Raw genomic sequence first — 17,284 nt, 5'->3', positions numbered from 1 at the left:
GGAGATACGTGCCGTTCGGGCAGAGACAAAGGCAGAGCTGTGTTAGGTGGGTGGCATGTAGACAGGAGATCTTACTTCCCGGGGAGGATTTTGCCCTGGGCTACATGAGGGGGAAACGCTGGGATTGTGCCCCTGATGGCTGGAGAATGCAGGTATTTCTGTACGGCAGTGCCATGCCGCCGTTATCCCTTCATCCAGTCACTTGAAGTCTGGATCCAGTTCTCATCAGCATCGTGGGAAAAGCTCCAGTGAACTTCAGTGGGAATTTAATCATCTATTTCACTGCGCAATTTTAACTATTTTTTTTTTAAACCAGCTTCTTTTGTGTTAGGAAAAATATGGACTTTCCAGCACCTGAAACAACTGCCTGGGAGCTGTTTCTTCCCACCCCAGCTCAAAGCACAGCAATATTCTATGGCTACAGTGGCATGCTTCTTGCACTTCAAAGTCACTGTGGATAGGGTTTATACTTGTTATTCCACTTAATGTTTCTGACTTTGAAATGATTATGGGGTCTCCTCTGAATGCTTTATGGGGTAACAAAACTCCAGAAGAACAGGGCTCTTTCCAGCTGAATAAATAGAAGATATTTTCATAAATCTTCAGACTATTGGAACATCAACAACATTATCCTACATGGATTGTTATGACTTTGTATTTGCAGAATCATATGTTGAAGCTTAGACCTGTGTCTTCAGCCTTGTCTTCTATTAAGCTAGAAACTTCAAATAATCCTACAGGGGCTACTTCAGTTATATAAACTCCCAGAGCCTCTGTGCTCAGCCATGGCGAACATTACATTGCTTTGATCACCTCCGTTTCCTTGACTCCCATTCTTTGACAAGGGATTGACATCAGGGCTTTCACCTTCTTTCTGCTGCTTATGTTCTGCTTATGTTAACTCCTGTAAACCACAAGTAGCATTGTGCAGAAATGCGGAGACAGAGTGAGAAAATGCTCCCCCTAAAGAGCTGGAGAAAGCCGCCTTTAAATGACTTTTTCATACCTACCACAGGAGAAGCCTGTGCGATGAGCTGGCCAAAGCCTCTGCTGACTTTTCTTCTCCTTATTTGTGACGGAAAGGTCAGCTCCATCTATGGTGCCAGTCACTCGCGTGCCCCTTTGCTGTCTGACACACATTGGTTACTCTCTGTCCTCTACAGCACGGGCATCAGGTAGATTTTGTAATTCATGAGCAGAAATTACACTCTCGGTGGGAATACAGATGTCCCGTGCGGCCTTCAGCAAGTCAGAGGTGTTTATCTTTCTGAACGCTAGGTCCTCACCTCAGGCAGCCAAAGCTGGAACCCTCTGGGCAGGAAACAAAAGCCTGGCTCCACATAGAACAGATAGAGCAGGAGGGAGCCCATAAAACTTACTGGAAAATGAGCACAGACACTTTCAGTGATTTTGAACATGACCAATGGAATCAGCTCAGAGATGCATTCTTGGCTCATTTGCTGCTCCACATCGAAGGCTCCCAGCTCCTGGGCAGCCAACAGCCATCACACCAACTCTCTTCGGCTTTTTTACAACCGGGCTGTGTTCTGATTCTCAGCATGGACTTTCATTTCTGCCCGCTGATTATCTCTTGTTCTTCTAACCCACAGCTGGGGGAAGTGCCTGTGGAGATGGTGTTTTTCTTTCTAAATCAGCAAGATTTTATTTTATTATTATTTTTCTTCACAGTTTGCAAGTTGCTTGTAGCCAAAACTCACAGATCCCTGTTCGATTTGTTTTCTATCTATTCTTACTCATAAGCTTAAAAAACGAATTTGGATAATAATAAAACCAAAGTATTTTGCTGCAGTTCATTATTTGCGTTTAAACACCTTCCCTCACATTTGTCTGGAAACAGAGGCCTGGGAAGAGAAGTCAGAACTCCTGTGCTCTTCCCAACTAGGTGGGCAGAAATGGAAAGAGTAAGAAATATGGAACAGCTTTTCAGCTGATACAAATCATCATAGGTCCCTCACTTTCAGTAGATCTTTCCTGTTTTATCAGCTTAAGTTCCATGCCTGAGCTATCTAATTGTGCTTACGACCATGCATTTAGGTTGTAATCCCACAGCCTAACGGTGGTAGCACCTCACACTGTGCATGGACATAAGCACTCCTGGGGGAAAAAAGAAAAAAAAAAGAATCATCTCTGATTATCTCTGCATTTGCATGTTAATCTAGTACTTCTCAATACACAACTTCAAAATCATTTTTATTATGCACAACAAAAAACGTGAGTAACAACACAAAAACACGTTGGCATTTTAGAGTAACTCCTAATGTACACAGGATCACTTCTGAGTACTTCAGTGAAAGCATAAATCTTGAATAATCCAAATGATGGGTGATACAGACATTAAATTTGCTTTCTCTCCATCAATGAATTGTCCAGGAAAAAAAAAGTTTTTTTCCTCAAATTTACCTGTAATTAAAACATCATTTGGCAAATGTCTCTTGCTGTGCTATAAGAGTTAACACACTTACACTGTTTGCTCTGAGGTGGCGAAGTTTGACTTGCTGTGCATCCTGCAAACTTGTTCTTAATCTCTGACCTGCCAAGACAGAAATCCCATACAACAGCACTCGCTGTTACCCTTTAAAAGGGGATGGATTGTCCAGTTGTCAACCATTCCTTCCAGGGAGGGAATGGAAAGCAGAGAGGAGAACACTGCCCGGCAGTGAAACCAAGGAAATCCTTACACAGACATTATTTTAAAAAAAGATTTTATTTATAGTGTGTAGCATATCTGACTGGACAAATTCAGTGGCATTAAGAACAAAAAAAGATAACTATACGGAATGATACAAACTGACAAAGTGAGTTCTGTGGAGTAAAGGAGATCTGCAAATCAAATCCAGAGTAGATTGGTAAATCTGTATGGTAAACAGGCATAGAGGCGGCAGAGTAAACACCGACAGGAATATCTGAACAAAATTCAGAGGAATTACATGGAACAGAAGTTTCTGCTGTTTCTAATGGGCTAGAACTTCATTTTCAGTCTATAATTCTATCATAAATATTTTGGCATGGTCAAAGTGACAGCAAAATCAAGTACACAGCGTCAAAGCATTAAAGCAGGACCCGCTTTGTGAAACGGTGAAAATGATGCATTACTCTGTCACCTTGTGCTCACATGCGCTACCTCCAGTCATTTTGCACTTGCACGTTGAGACACTAATCATTTTTTAAAAAATGTCAAAGGCACTGAATAGACTGAAAACCTCAGAGCACTGTGGCGTTAGTTCCTTTAGCATGAGCTGTGTTCCCCACAACCTCAGCTTCTTGTTCCTGAGTTTCTGTAAGTTTGTAGTGGAAAATGAAGTGCGTAGCTTTGGGAATGACAAATGTGATGTTAACACAGGACACGTGTCCAGTCCAGCTGTGACAATCTGTTCCCACTTCTTTCTGTGCTGTGTGTGTTTATCCCTGTACCTACATAACAGTACCTGATGGTTTATGTTGAGAATTTTTAGGTCTCATTGCTTGGCCACTAGATTAACCCCCTGGAATGGCCTTCCTTGACCTTCTTACCTTCCCTACCCCCTAACTGCAATGTCACATAGTTACTTGTTTACTGAACTTAGTCATAATCTTCGTCTTCAGGACATTTCCTTCCATATTCTTCTGTACTAACCCAATACATGCCTCAACATTTTACGTTTGAAGGTATTTATCTGCCTTTTACTCTTCCTTTAAGACCCTAGTTTCACAATGATTTAAAACAACAGGTCATGTAATTACGTTGGATATCTGCAATCCAAAATTTTACCTAGGCAAAACTCCAGCAGAGATAATTGGCTTCAGCGGGAGACTTGTCCAAGCAGGAAGGGCAGGATTTGGCCTCAATGAGACTGTAAATTCCAGCTTAAAACTCAGTAGTTGTTCAGAGGCTTGCTCCTGTGACAGCGTCATTCTTCATGTTTCCTTTCATGAATTCCTTTCCTATTCACAGCAAAAAAACTTACTGGCATCAAAATCAAATGATAATACCCTGGCCATCTCCCCAAATCCCGCTAGGTCTTGTAGAAAGCGTTCTTGTCTCCACTGCTTTTAAAGGGAGCGTAAAGCCTCCATGATGGTTCTACATTTTCTCAGGGAAAGGCAGTTCTTTTCATGTATGCAATAAACAGGGCCCGATAAGCAGCTGTGACCCTGCCAAACTTACCACTTGCTTTAGATGATGTAATAAGTACTTACACTTCCAATAAATCCACACTGCAGTATTTAAGGTATCCTCTACAGCTGTATATGGAAACACGCAACAACTATGGAGGGAATTCTGCCTGCTCAGCACGAGCAGCACCACTTAACTACAAGCACTGGCACAGGACTCCCCTCCTGCCACTGCACAGTTCCCAGCCTTCTCAGAAGCGCACACCGTACTCCTCTCGGTGTAATTGTCTTTGTGGTAAACGCAAAGATCTGGGGTATTACATGGTCCACAATGGAAGTAAAAAATTAAACACAGCCTAGATCAACAGCTGGAGAGACCGGACGTAGATATTTTAATGCCGCTAGCCTCCCTTACAAAGTACTCCTACACTTTTTGTAACTGTGCAGAAAACACTTTTTTCTTCATATCTGAGGTCCCAAACACTTCCCATTCTTTCAAATGCTTTGGTTGCTGAATTACATCCTGCTTTGCCAAGGAAATCTTGAGAAAAAAAGTCAGCCATATAGTGCTTCCTGAAGGTCACCGAGTTCCTGCCTGAGCAGCCTTAAGGGGAAAAGAGTCTTTCCGAACCAACAGCTCTGCACCGAGGATGTTTTAGCAGTGGTCCCCCTGGTCTTTATCAAGCTGCTGGATTTAGTTCACCAGATGATCTCAGCTACCACAGAACCACACGGAGAGCTTCCAACCTGTAAAACTTATGACAAATCATTTAGGACCTTGGGAGATAAACGCATCTGGACCTGAGATGGGCACTGCGCTGTTTAAAAGATCCAGGCTCTCCTTGGAAAGTGCCAGGACTAAAAACGCTGCTACACTAGGATTAGAACAAAGGTGCCAGCTCATGAAGCACGTTTGGTAAGAGGAGGTTCTTCCACTTCTTACGGCCCTAACACTGCTGTGTGGTCTCAGCCCCATGCTCACATCCACATTTGGCTCTAGCTGATGTCATTCACTGTTTTCAGAAAGTGCTGTGTGTTCATTTGATATCAGAACCTGTATTTCCATCTCTGCTCTTTCATTCTTAATCTTCTGGGCTGTAGATGTGTCAGGATCCAGGAGGTTCAGCAGTGTTAAAGGCAAATAAGAAGCACAAAAGAACCTGTGAGAGGACCCAATTTTAATTCACTATTTTCCCTCCGCACTGCACCTTCTGTTCTAACAGCGGGCCTACAGCCAAAATGACTGAGATTAAAGACATTTTTGAAACCTGGAGCTCAGGGGAGAATTGTGGCTGATTCTTGTGATTTTCTTGACTGGTAAATCTCAAAACTGGTAAATCTCTTGACTGGTAAATCTCCAAACACGGTATTTGAACTGTCTATCATACAGCAAGCATACTTTGGATGTAAACCATACTACTGCTGTGAAGCAAGCTCTTCAGAAGCAAATAGCTCGACTTCCTCCACGTTAGCTTCCACTGGCCTCCAGAACATGAGATCTAACTTGCAAAAAATAGCCATTTTGATGAGGTTTTAAATCAAAGAGTAGAGACTACAATGCTAGTCGTTGTACACCACTGTCAATTTTTGCCATATTGAGTAATTTTGTTTCCTAATGGAGTTCACGCTACCTACCTACCATGAAACACCTATGAATGAAACTGCTTGGTGAAATATGTCTTATATCAGATCGAAAAGCCATGTTAGAATCAACACTAAATGACCTGACACTTTCACCTTGTTAAGCCCTGTAAGTGGCGCAGTCAGTGTGCCCAAACACCTTTTCGAACATTAAGCAACTATTCAGAAAGTGGGCCATTAACACATTTTGTCATGTTATGCAATTTTTGCCTCTCCTGTAAGCTGGGCTTTTTTCCAGGTCCAGTAGCCAACAATAAATCAATCACAGTCTCTCATAAGCCTTTTGACTTAAGTTCTATCCTGTAGGTTGGGTTAAAAACAGAGTGGAAATCACTGCAGGAGGTGGGACGGGAGGGGGCTACTGGTGACTGCTGTTTAGGAGATGTTTGCTTGACCCACAGCCGTTCTTATTGCCATTCTTTGTGTACTCCTCTTCATTATCCGTAACAGAATCTTCTTCTTCTTCATCGCTCCGGTCGTCTTTCAAGTCCTGTGGAGAACAAAGCACCGTGAGCACATTCTATACTTGCAGCACTTACTGTCAGGTAAGTTACCAGATTGCTGTTATCAGCGCAGTGCAGACCTCGTCTGGGCTATGGGTGCCAGACGAGCAAGTTATTTATTTTTAACGTGAACTGGGTATCCGGATCTTTACAATGACTTTGAAGAAACAGCCAGTTAATTAGTCAGGTGCTTTCATTTGTAATTGCAAGATGAAAAGATGGTACATAAAAGTTTCAGATAATGAGACATTCTGCCTCCTTGGAAATTCCCCATTGTCCTCTGAAGACAAAACTCTGTCCTCCGTTTCCCGCAGGAAACAGTGTGCGAAAGGAAGCAAATGAAAGGGGAGCTCTGAACACGAGACTATCAGAACTGCCCCCCCAAACCACCTCCCAAGAAGATGGGGGCTGACATCCAAGGACAGGCCAGTTAACAACACTTTAATCTTGCAGAACCTGATGTTCTTTAGACAAAATTGCATCCACGACCCTGGCCCAGTCATTTGACCTCTTCTTGCTTGTTTCTGCTTTCCCTTGGAAAGCATTAATAGTAATCTCTGGGTGCTGTGGGATTAATTAACAATTGCAAAGTGCAGGGAAGATTAAAAGAATATTGTACAAAAGCTAAATATGATGAATACGTTCACTCAGACACAGTCACTGAGACAGGTATAAACCAAACAGTGACTGATTTTGCTAGCATGTCCCCATATTAACATCACTCAGAGAGATGTACCAACTCCAAAATACTATTTCTTGCCCAAAGTTGTATAAATCACATCAACATTTGCAAAGAGAAGGCTACATCTCTATACATCTATGGTATACATCTCGGATACATCATCCTGCTAAGGGAATTGCCAGGGAGGAGGGAATGGTTGCTTCATTGGCAGGGATGAAAGGGGGATCCAAAGATGTCTGCCCGTGAGAAAATCCCTTCCCACCTCTATAGGAACAGCTTCTAACATTTGACAATCATAGTTCCTCCCCAAACAATCAAACATGGCACTTTCTGAGCAATGTTTCCACAACACGGAGAAAAGACATTGTGTCTACCCAGGTATTGCACAGCAAACCTTAGGGAGAGAGAAGATAAATGTGTGCTGTTTGGCATGGTACAGAAAATGTACCATTCCTCCCTTTTATTTCTCACTTCCTACCATAACATGAGACCCTACAATGTGCTCAGGACTTTGCTTCAATCAAGGCTTTGGCATTAAAACTCAAACATCTCAGCTAGCCTATCCTGAATACAATGCGGTGTTTTAATGTGCACAACGCTCCAGGGCAAAAGAGACACACAGCATCATCTTGTTGATTTGGGGCTTAGCACCTCACAGACTCACAAGAAGCTCTCTAGTTTTTGTACTATAAGAGATGGGCAATAGTCATTCCCTCTCCAGTATCTCATTATTTAATAGATAACCTCTCACTTAACGTCATCAGTTTCTGTGGAACTGGGGATCAAAACCTGGCCCCTCACACCTTGGCTGACAATTTATTAGCACCAGAGCATCCAGCGTATTAATGGGAACTCACAAAGTTTCACAACCAGCTGTTGGTGGTATCAACATTCACACGTTGAGGACTGCAGCTATCGTGGTGTCTTTTTGTAACACGAGGGTGCTTGGCCTTCAGGGCCGTCTGCTGAGGGACAGGAGGCTTTTCTTCATAGCAGGGCAAGCCGCCCCAGAGCCGTGTGCTGGATCTGACAGGTACGTCAGCCCTCGTGCAGACAATCTGCAGGCTGCCTGTACAGCCGCACCGGGGACCATTCCTTCATGGATAAATTTGTTTTCCATGTCGGCTGCCTGGACCTCAACTAAACAGGCACAGGCAGCATGCTCTTCTGGCGCCTGGAGCAATGTGCCAAGGTCACGGATGAGATGCAGAAAGGAGAAACCAGTGTTGTTCCTGCTCGTCCTGTGTCTGCTCTCTGAATGAACCAGCAGCTCTTAGCCTGCTGGTCTGGGGGTCTTTCTTAAGCACAAAATTCATGCAGATAAATTAAAGGACAGCTCAGTACTAACTCATCCAATTGCAATCTCATATCCCTTTATATATTACATTTCTAGTACAACATATAGGACTAGAAAGAAAATTAAAGATTAAACTCTGTCTCATCAGAAAATATAAACCTCCTGGAGCTTTTCTTTTGCTTTTTCCCTAACAATGTACAAAGGGTATCAAAACAAGCAAATCTTATTGTAAATACTGTAAAATAAACTTGGCATGCCATCAGTTAGAGAAAAGGAAAGACAGCCTTTCCCACACGATTTATGAGGTTCTGCATCTTTCAGATCACCTCTGTTGCTCCTGGTGGTTTTGTAATTTGTATTTGCAGTTAAAGACAAATGCTTGGGCAGGGACGGGGGAAGAGGAGTAGGTGTTACATTTTTGCCACCAGAAATGTTTCTGAAAAAAGTGCAAAATCAAACCACAATACAGCCTGTGATGTAGGATCTGCTGCACCCACGGAAAGTACTCATCTACTTGAGCAGTGAGGCTGAAAACATGGAGAAGGACGGGGGAGGAGAGCTGTTGTGCTCCTTGTGAATGGCCTTGGAGTCAGTGACATTCATGAGCACATATTTCATTTTGAGCGCCTTGTTGGTGGACCTCAGACGTTGATGGTCCTCAAGCATATGCTTGACAATAGCTGGCAATCTGCGTTCCTTTGAATGGCTGCTGATAATGACATCAGCTCCTGTTTTCTACAGGAACAAGCTGGCAGTTCCAGCATGGAAGGGGAAGCTCGGACAGGATTCGCTTCCCAGTTTTAATGTTGCAAAATTAGATGGTCTGATAAAAGGCACTATGTGTAGTAATCGAAAAACTTGCGTTACCTTCCAGCACACTGGAAATCCTTGTATTTGAGATAACATCTTACATATTTTGAAGAAGCAGAAGTTACATTTCTTTGTAGGCTGTAACAATCATTATAGAGCAAATTTGCTTTTATCTTGGAAAGAGTGCTACTTCTGAATCCTGATACGGATCAAGAAGAAATGCTGCTAAATCAAATCTAAGTTTTTACTATCTGTTTAATCATGAACCTACTTCAAGACTGAGTGCCTCTAAAAATCATTGCTGTAGAAGAGTCTGGCTGTTTTTTCTAGCTTTTTTAAGTGACAGGAATGCAACAGAAGTTACAACAGAACTTTGAATAGCTACAGTTTCATCTGTAACTGGAAAACCAAATAAACCTCACTTTGCAACTGTTTAATATACAATTATAAGCATATTAAGAAATAAAAAATGAAGTTTTTGTCTCTGATAACTTTCACGTTCCAAGGATGGCAATATATATAGCATTTCTAGGATTTTTCCCTTCTTCAGTATCAAGATGTTTTCTCTGACATTCTCACATCATAAGTTATAGTTGTGTTTTCCAACTCAAAGACTCTCTGCTTACTGTCCCTGAGCAACAACAGATGAATATACTATCAGAAACGCAAGAACTGGCAAACTGTAAATGCAACTGAGGCCATCATTAATACTCAACGCTTTGGTTTAATGGCATCAGCTGAATTTATTATACTTGAGACAGTTTGGGGGTAACAGACAAAATGGAGATGTGTATATTTTATGTTCTGGATGACTAACCAATTTAATCTTTCTAAATGGATGAATGGTTTCAGGGTTTATGAGAAGCAACACTAATGCTATAAAGTCTGCAAGAGAGCCATTTGTAGTGAAGCCAAAGCCGCAAACTTTTATAATCTTTTTTCCTTTTGTTTAACCCTTCCACCTGCTGCTCAGTCTGCCTCTTTTAGTTAAATGAACCGTATATGTTAAGGTAGTTTTGGCTTCTTGCATTTCACTACTGTTCGAATTTTTATCATTCAAGTGATTAGTGCTGCATCTTATTACATGAACAAAGACCTTCCGAGAGACTTCATCAAGGAAAAAGACTTCTTGAAATTACGAGAAGCAAACTTCAGAGGCCACTTCCCAGCCTCCTGTAAGCAGACAAACATTGGTCAAATATCCATCTAAACTAACAGCACATTTCTCCTAACTGGGCAAGTGTGTCTCAATAAAGCACTCAGAAATCACTTCCCTCTTGACAAGCCTTTGGGCTGCACTCTTTCTACTTCAGCTGATGCGAACACTGGGAGAAAGACGTGGCTGTGCTGGAAGGCAGACAAGTGCTAGTTTCCTGTTCCTGCGTGCTGGTGGTAACATCTCATCCTGACACTCACTGGTGGAGAAATGGACTGGGCAGACACTGCCCTTCTTCTCCTGCTCCACTTCACTGGGGCACGTGGCACCGTTATCCGTAGGGATGCTGCGGTAGCAGCACAGCCATAGCTTTTTATCTGCTACTCGGTAGTTAAAGTGGAAAGTGCAAGAGCAGAGGGAAAGGCAGTGCCAAACAGTATTAAAAAACAGGCAAAAATATATTGTAGCAACGTAGATTGATCCTATAAACACTGAGGAAGCGTTAGCAACATGCCTTCTACATACTCAGAAGGGGAAGGGCACTTGCTAGCAAAACGTATTGTTAGCTCAATGTGGCACAGTGCCGATTGTCAAGTTGAGATCTCAAAATGTAAGCTGTTACTGTAATGACATGCTCCAAAACAGAAATACCCACTGAGGCATCGTAGAGAAAAAGAATCTGGCTGACCTTCACCCTTTCAAGGGAAATTCAGACCTGAGCAGAAGAGGTTTCTGCAGGGAAGTTTGATTACTACGTTTGTTTCATCATTCAGCTTCCAATCCAGCTTCTCGTTGACAAAAGCACACACTTTCTGAGACATGCAATAACTTCATCTGGCATTATGAAAGTAGTAGCCTAGTCTTTGCTTTACATATTCATGGTGTCAGTTTGGGAGTACGGTGGTGGGGGGATGTTTGTGCATCTCCTCTTTCAGCTAAACAGAAGAGAGGATCATAGAATCATAGAAAAATTAAGGTTGGAAAAAACCTTCAAAATCATCTGGTCCAACCATTCCCCTACCACCAATGTCACCCACTAAGCCATGTCCCCAAGCACCACATCCAGCCTTTCCTTGAACGCCCCCAGGGACGGTGACTCCACCACTTCCCTGGGCAACCTGTCCTAATGCCTGACCGCTCTTTCTGAGAAGGAATGCGTCCTAATTGTTTTAACTGTTGAAGAGTAGTGCTCTTTGTCCAACTCTTTGTTTTAATTGTTGAAGAGTAGGGGCATGACGTTTCCATTTTTCCACTCACCACGGACATCGCCCGACTGCCAGGACTTTTCAGCTATGATGGAGAGAGGCTTGGCAACTCCATCAGCCAGTTCCCTCAGGACCCTGGGATGCATGCCATCAGGTCCCACGGACTTGTACCTGTTTAGATTCATCAGGTGGTCTCGAACGTGCTCTTCACTTACAGTGGGTGGGACTTTGATCCCCCAGCCTCCATCTGTGGGTTCAGGGAAATGAAAGACGTGGGAAGCCCGTCTACCAGTGCAGACGGAGGCAAAGAAGTTGCTGAGTACCTCAGCCTTCTCCATGGCTGTCATTACCAATTACTCAGATACAGAAACTCACTCTTAATATAAGAAATTAGCCACCTATAATCGCTCACACACTACTACTTTCACCCCTCGGTCTATTTTAACAAATGTTAAAGGCGCATGGTGGCCCCTGGGGACTCCTCCTGTCAGCCCAGCGCAGCAGCCCAAAGGGAGCTGAGTCCTCCCTTGTGCTCTTCCTCGAGGCTCTGTGCAGAAGGGCTGCCACCTCTCGCACAAGGGCTGGCGGATGGGAAAGAAGCACTCACACAACCCCCGAGAATCGGCAAGAGTTCTTTATTGCCGGGTGTTTGGTGGCTCCAAGCTAATGCTTGCGATGGAGCCTGAGCGACGACGAGTAGGGAGCTCACCGGGCCCTGCTGAGAAGCCGTTGGTGTGCTCTGATGGCACAGAGCAAAGACCTGCCGGGGTAGTCCCAGGTCTGATGTGGCCGAGGTGGATCCACTTCCATGGGCTCCTCCGCCTCTTCTTGTGGATCCACCTCCATGGGCTTCACGGTGTCAGGCAGGAGGACAAGCCAGTCCTTGCCTGGGACTGCCCACACGGGATGCCTCCCAGCAGCTATGTTCTCTGGCCACGGTGCCGAACCAGGGGGTCGCCCAGTGCCACGTTGAGGCCCCATGCCGCTGTCCGGCTCATTTCCAGGCATGGATTCGACGCCGCTGTCTGTTTTCCGGCCGTGGCTGGGTCCCACGCTGTATTCTGGCCGGTAGGCACGCCTCTGCTCCCCACGGCTCTCCGCCTCACGCTCCCGCCTTCGCTCCACACCACCACTGCACCGCTGGTTAGGCCCAGGCCCCCTGCTGCTGGATGTCTGAGGGGCCGGCCTGCTCCCCGCATCGCTGCGGTGCCAATGATATCGCTGATATCTGTCTGTGGGCCGGGCACCAGACGTCCCCCGGGCACTGGTGTCTTTTGTGCCGGAGGTGCCGTCCCTCTGCCCACGACACGTCTTCCTCTCGTTAGCTGCCATCCTTCTCGGTGCTTCCTCAGACCGCTTCGCTGTCCTCACACCGAGGAGGGCTGCCGCTCGCCTTGCTCCTTCTCTAGCCTTCTTCCTGCCGCGTGCGCTGGCTCTCAGAGGACCGAGTCGCTGAGCAAGTGGCGGGCCAGCTGCAGGGGGGCCTGCTTTATAGGGCCCGGGGCAAAGGCGGGGCAGCGGTGGCCACTGTGACCTCAGCGAGCCTCTGTGATGCCCACCACGAGCGGCCCAAAGGCAGCTGTGCTGGGAGCAGCCTGGAAGATGCCCTCACGTGGAGGAAGGAGGAGGGCTGGGGGGGCTGAGGGCCCCTTTTCTGGGGCTGGCTCCCCCAGGCCATTTGGCTTGCCAGAGAGAAAGGCTGCCCCGTGCAATCCTGCCTCAACCCGTTTTTCTTCAGATCTCCAAGGGTTAGAATCTCTTGTTAACAAAAGAAATTACACGTACTGGATTATTTCGTGTATTGTTTACAGACACTGTGAATTTTCCTCTGGATCTATTAAAATTCTCAACTTCAACTATGTAAGCATTTGCAAATTTCATCACAAAGCTGTTTTCCTTTCCTTTGCATTAGGAGGCTACTCAAATTCAGCTCTAATGCTGTTCTTTCCAGTACTGCAGTCACTTTTCAATTGCATGATACATGCCTGCTGCGCCTTACCACAGGCAGAAGTAGGCCAGAACAGCCTGTATTAGTTCAGGCTCCTTCTTGGTGCTGGGTCTGTGCAGGGGGTGGGAGACGATCAGACCAGCTGAGTTCAGCCGGGTACAACGCTGACTTCAGGTTTCTCAGCAGCACAAGGGGATTTCAATTTTGCCGCTGCCTGGGGAAGACTAAAACTAATTAATCCTGAAAGCTAAGCTCTCTGCTCCTGCTGCCAGTAGGAAAGCAGTGGTGCAGACTGCCGAGCAGCTTACCCGGTCCCTGTTGCTGCAGCAGACCAACATCCCTGACCCCTGCAGCGGCAGCAGGGCAAGCCGGGCTCTCCAGGACACTGATGGTGACTATGCAGCAGTGATGCAGCCAGCACAGCTGTAGTGTGATCTCCCTCACTGCAAATACCTTACCCTTCCCAGGAGTCTGCTGTCTCAGACCCGGCTGGCTATTTACCTGCTTTGTTTTAAGCCTGCACTGGCTATAGTTAAAGTCATGCAGAATGACAACTGAAGAAGCCCGTTGTATCTGCTGACAAACTCTGAACCACATCGTTCTGAGCACAGTGAGATCTGCCACCACATAAAAGTCAACTCAGAGTAAAAAATTATAAATTCCAAATCCTGTGTGGTGTGTGAACCTGAACAGAAATGTTCATTAAAATACCTACAAATAAATAACAAGCAGGGACTAAGTCCCAAGGTATACAAGTCCAAGGATGTACATTTGGGCCTTTTAGGTTCTGAGTAATTTACTTCCACACAAATGGATTTCTTCTGCAAGGTACAGATACATAAAAAGCAATTCACAGCTGAATCTGGGATTTTCGTGTTTTCTGATTTGTTGAAATTTAGATTTTTGGATTTTCAAATATTTATTTTCATCCTTCAGCGTGATCCTTAAATGTTTATTTCATCAAAATCAGAATATCCTACATCTTATACGTTAACTCTACCTTAAGAATATTTTCATTTAAATACCTACAACCATATTGACTAGATCTCGACTTTTCAATGTAAAGACAATAAATTCCACAGCACCTGCACATATGGAAACAGCTCGCAGTACAGAGATGAAAGCTACTAGTCAGCGCAGCAACCACTGACTCAAATATAAGAGATAATAAACAAGAGAGAGAATAAAAAGTGAGTCCAAACGAGGGGGAGGGGGGGGAGGTAATTTTCTAACAAATAATACTACAAAGTTGATGAACCTCCAAGTTCTACATGTTTAATTCAACATCCGTAATTCAACTGAGCTGACATATGACTTAATACGACTTTGCTTTCCTGTGGAGACTAAGGAATATACATGTGGATTCATGCAAAGTGTTCTAAATTTCCAGCCTGGAAGATTTTATTAGACAATATATTTCCCTTTTCAGCTTATGCACACTAGGCAACATAAATAGCGTTCATCTTCAGTGGGAGATGCACTGTTGGGCTCCGCTCTCTGCAGTTTTTAAAAGAAGATGCAGACTCCAGATTAATTACAGTGGACATCTTGTGGCCAAAACTTGTCTTACTGAATCCCTCTCCTACGAAATACCCGTTCCCCAAGTTTTCCAATGCAAATTTTCAGAAGGAACTCAAAGAAAAAAATAAATTAAAAGTTACACTAATTCCACAAATATTTAAAAGAATAGCCACATAAAGCTAAACACTATTATTAGAATATCTCCCTGATTTTGACTGACGGAGTACATTTAACCTTGAAAAATATCACTTGCATTGACACTCAGCATACCACACCTGTAACTGGAGCTATAATACCATGACTGTTCAGAAGAAATAAATCATTGTTTACAGTTAATCAGGTACTCTGTGGTTTCAATAAAGTCTGCTCACTGTGTTATTGAAATCCACTAACTAAACCTTGCACTCAAGTGTATGTGGCTTTACGATAATGTCAAAAGCCCAGGAGGTACTGAGTGAGTCATAATGTCCCACTGCTTTTTGAATTATTCCAATTTTAAATCCACAGTTGGCAGAGAAACAAAGAACAATATAATAGGCATTTGATGCTGTTCTGTATAGTGAACTTTTTTTTACCCTAGCACAGAACTTGCATTAAGCCAAGGAGTTCAGTGTTCTGAACCTTTATCAGAACATGCACTTTTATTCCTTAGAAATGTTTTTTTGGCTGAAGGACAGATGATCAGACACTCGTACTTTTCTCACTTAGTGAGGTAGGATACTGCACTTAAGGCAAATGCTTTGAAACAACACAGCTGCTAAAGAGTATTCTTACAGAAGCCTTACGGCACTATGAATATGACCTGAAACTGCAAAGAATGTAACTCTGTAAACAACAGGCACTTCTCTCCTATATAACGTGCCCACTAAGGCGTGCATTTCTCTATTTTCTTTGTTAGGAGGCGTTTTGTTCCTCGTGTGATGTATCCAAACATTGCCCCAGTACTAAGTTATTGAACCAATTTTCAAGTCACATACCTAACACGTAATGTCTTTTCATTTCACATTCATAGCAGTAGGCAGGATACCTAAAATCAATACCAATGCAGTATTTCTAAACACCCTAACGTCAAGGCTGGATATAGAATTCTTCCAGTGGCACCTAATGAAGAAACTTTCTTAAGTAGCAGTAGAAGTCCCTGAGACTTGTACGACTTAATTCACCTGGAGGGGGATTTATTTCACCAAAGTTCAGCATTCTGAAAGTCAGGTATCTACGGAACTTGTCATCTAGGACTGCTCTCTAACCAAAAAAAAAGAGAAACCGGTTCCCCTGGGGGTGAGCTGCCCCACCACCGTGCAGGTGACCCCACTGGACACAGCGAATTGCTCGCTGGAGTCACCTCACCTCCTCCGTGGCTGCAGTGGGACCCTTTAACTTGAGCCATAAACAGCTTTTATATGGCCAAAGTGAGGCGAGACACATCCTACCCTCACAGGCTTCAGGTCCATCTGCATCTCCCCCTGATGGGACTGAGCGACTGATGGCATTTGTTGGTTTGTTTTCTGATGAGCTGAACTCTGCCACATGCTGTGCCTAGTCAGAAGTTATTAGACTTGTGGTACAGAGCACAGACTGCTCCTTTTAAGATTTCCTGCCTTCTTTGCATGGAATAGGGATTATGGAGCACTTCCAGGTCTACCTAGGGAAACATTTTCTTTAAATACAAGATAGGACAAAGTTTTCTTTCTCAATTGATATTAATTTATCATTAACTAAGTTTATTTCAAGAGTGTTTTAAAAAACTGATTCAGCAGACTGCAGTACTGTAAACCCCTCTGAAAGTCTGAGAGCTACTCAACTTACAAGAAAGTCACAACTCAAAGCACTGCAGCATATATTAAAAATAATAAATGAAGGGATCAAAAGTTCCATAGAAGATCTAGGGTTTGTTCTGTGAATTGATTTTTGGCAATTGAAAAAATAAATACATATGCACACTATTATATATATAGTTTTTATATAGGAGCATATATAAAAACTAGCAACAAATGGAACATTTCATAAATATTCTGCTCTAAAATTAAAAGATATGAGCAGTTAACAAGAGACGCCAGAAAAACTGTCAGCAAATGCCTTTCTATGAACAGCAGGGCAAATCAATGAATTGTAAAGCAAAAATTTGACTGTTTGTCATTTAGCTGAATTAGGAACTTTCACATGAAAAAAAAAAAAAGTCATTTAGATCACAGAGTTACAAAAAGCAGGGTTGTTGTGTGCCAGACATATACATGCAGGGAGAGGGGAGGGGGCGCTTGTTTGGCCAGATCCGTTGCTGCTGAAAACTAACGCAGTCTCCTTGACTTCAAGTAGAGCCGTGCTCATTTATACCAGCTGAGAACCTGGCCCCGTATCAACGCTGCAGACTTCTACTGAACTGGCCAGGGCAGGAAGCTTTGCTTTCAGAA

At 43.8% G+C, this 17,284-nt stretch overlaps 1 protein-coding gene across 10 annotated transcripts in view; it reads right to left on the bottom strand.

The window, feature by feature from the left end:
* Positions 1-2,388: 2,388 nt before the first annotated feature.
* The window catches only part of CERS3 (ceramide synthase 3), a 55,639-nt gene continuing 40,743 nt past the window's right edge, over positions 2,389-17,284 (bottom strand). For 5 of the 10 annotated variants that reach the window (XM_013181891.3, XM_067003691.1, XM_048076312.2 and 2 more), the window contains one exon: positions 2,389-6,244. In XM_013181891.3, coding sequence (XP_013037345.2) covers positions 6,113-6,244 — 132 coding nt within the window. In that variant the 3' untranslated portion in view covers positions 2,389-6,112. The remainder of the gene's footprint in view (positions 6,245-17,284) is intronic. The other 5 variants (XM_013181892.3, XM_048076309.2, XM_048076310.2 and 2 more) reach the window with 1 other exon arrangement.

Source organism: Anser cygnoides, chromosome 11, assembly GCF_040182565.1.
Source record: "Anser cygnoides isolate HZ-2024a breed goose chromosome 11, Taihu_goose_T2T_genome, whole genome shotgun sequence".
NCBI classification, from domain to species: domain Eukaryota; kingdom Metazoa; phylum Chordata; class Aves; order Anseriformes; family Anatidae; genus Anser; species Anser cygnoides.
Note: the sequence above shows the minus strand (reverse complement) of the source record. Positions and strands in the feature narration are given on the sequence as shown.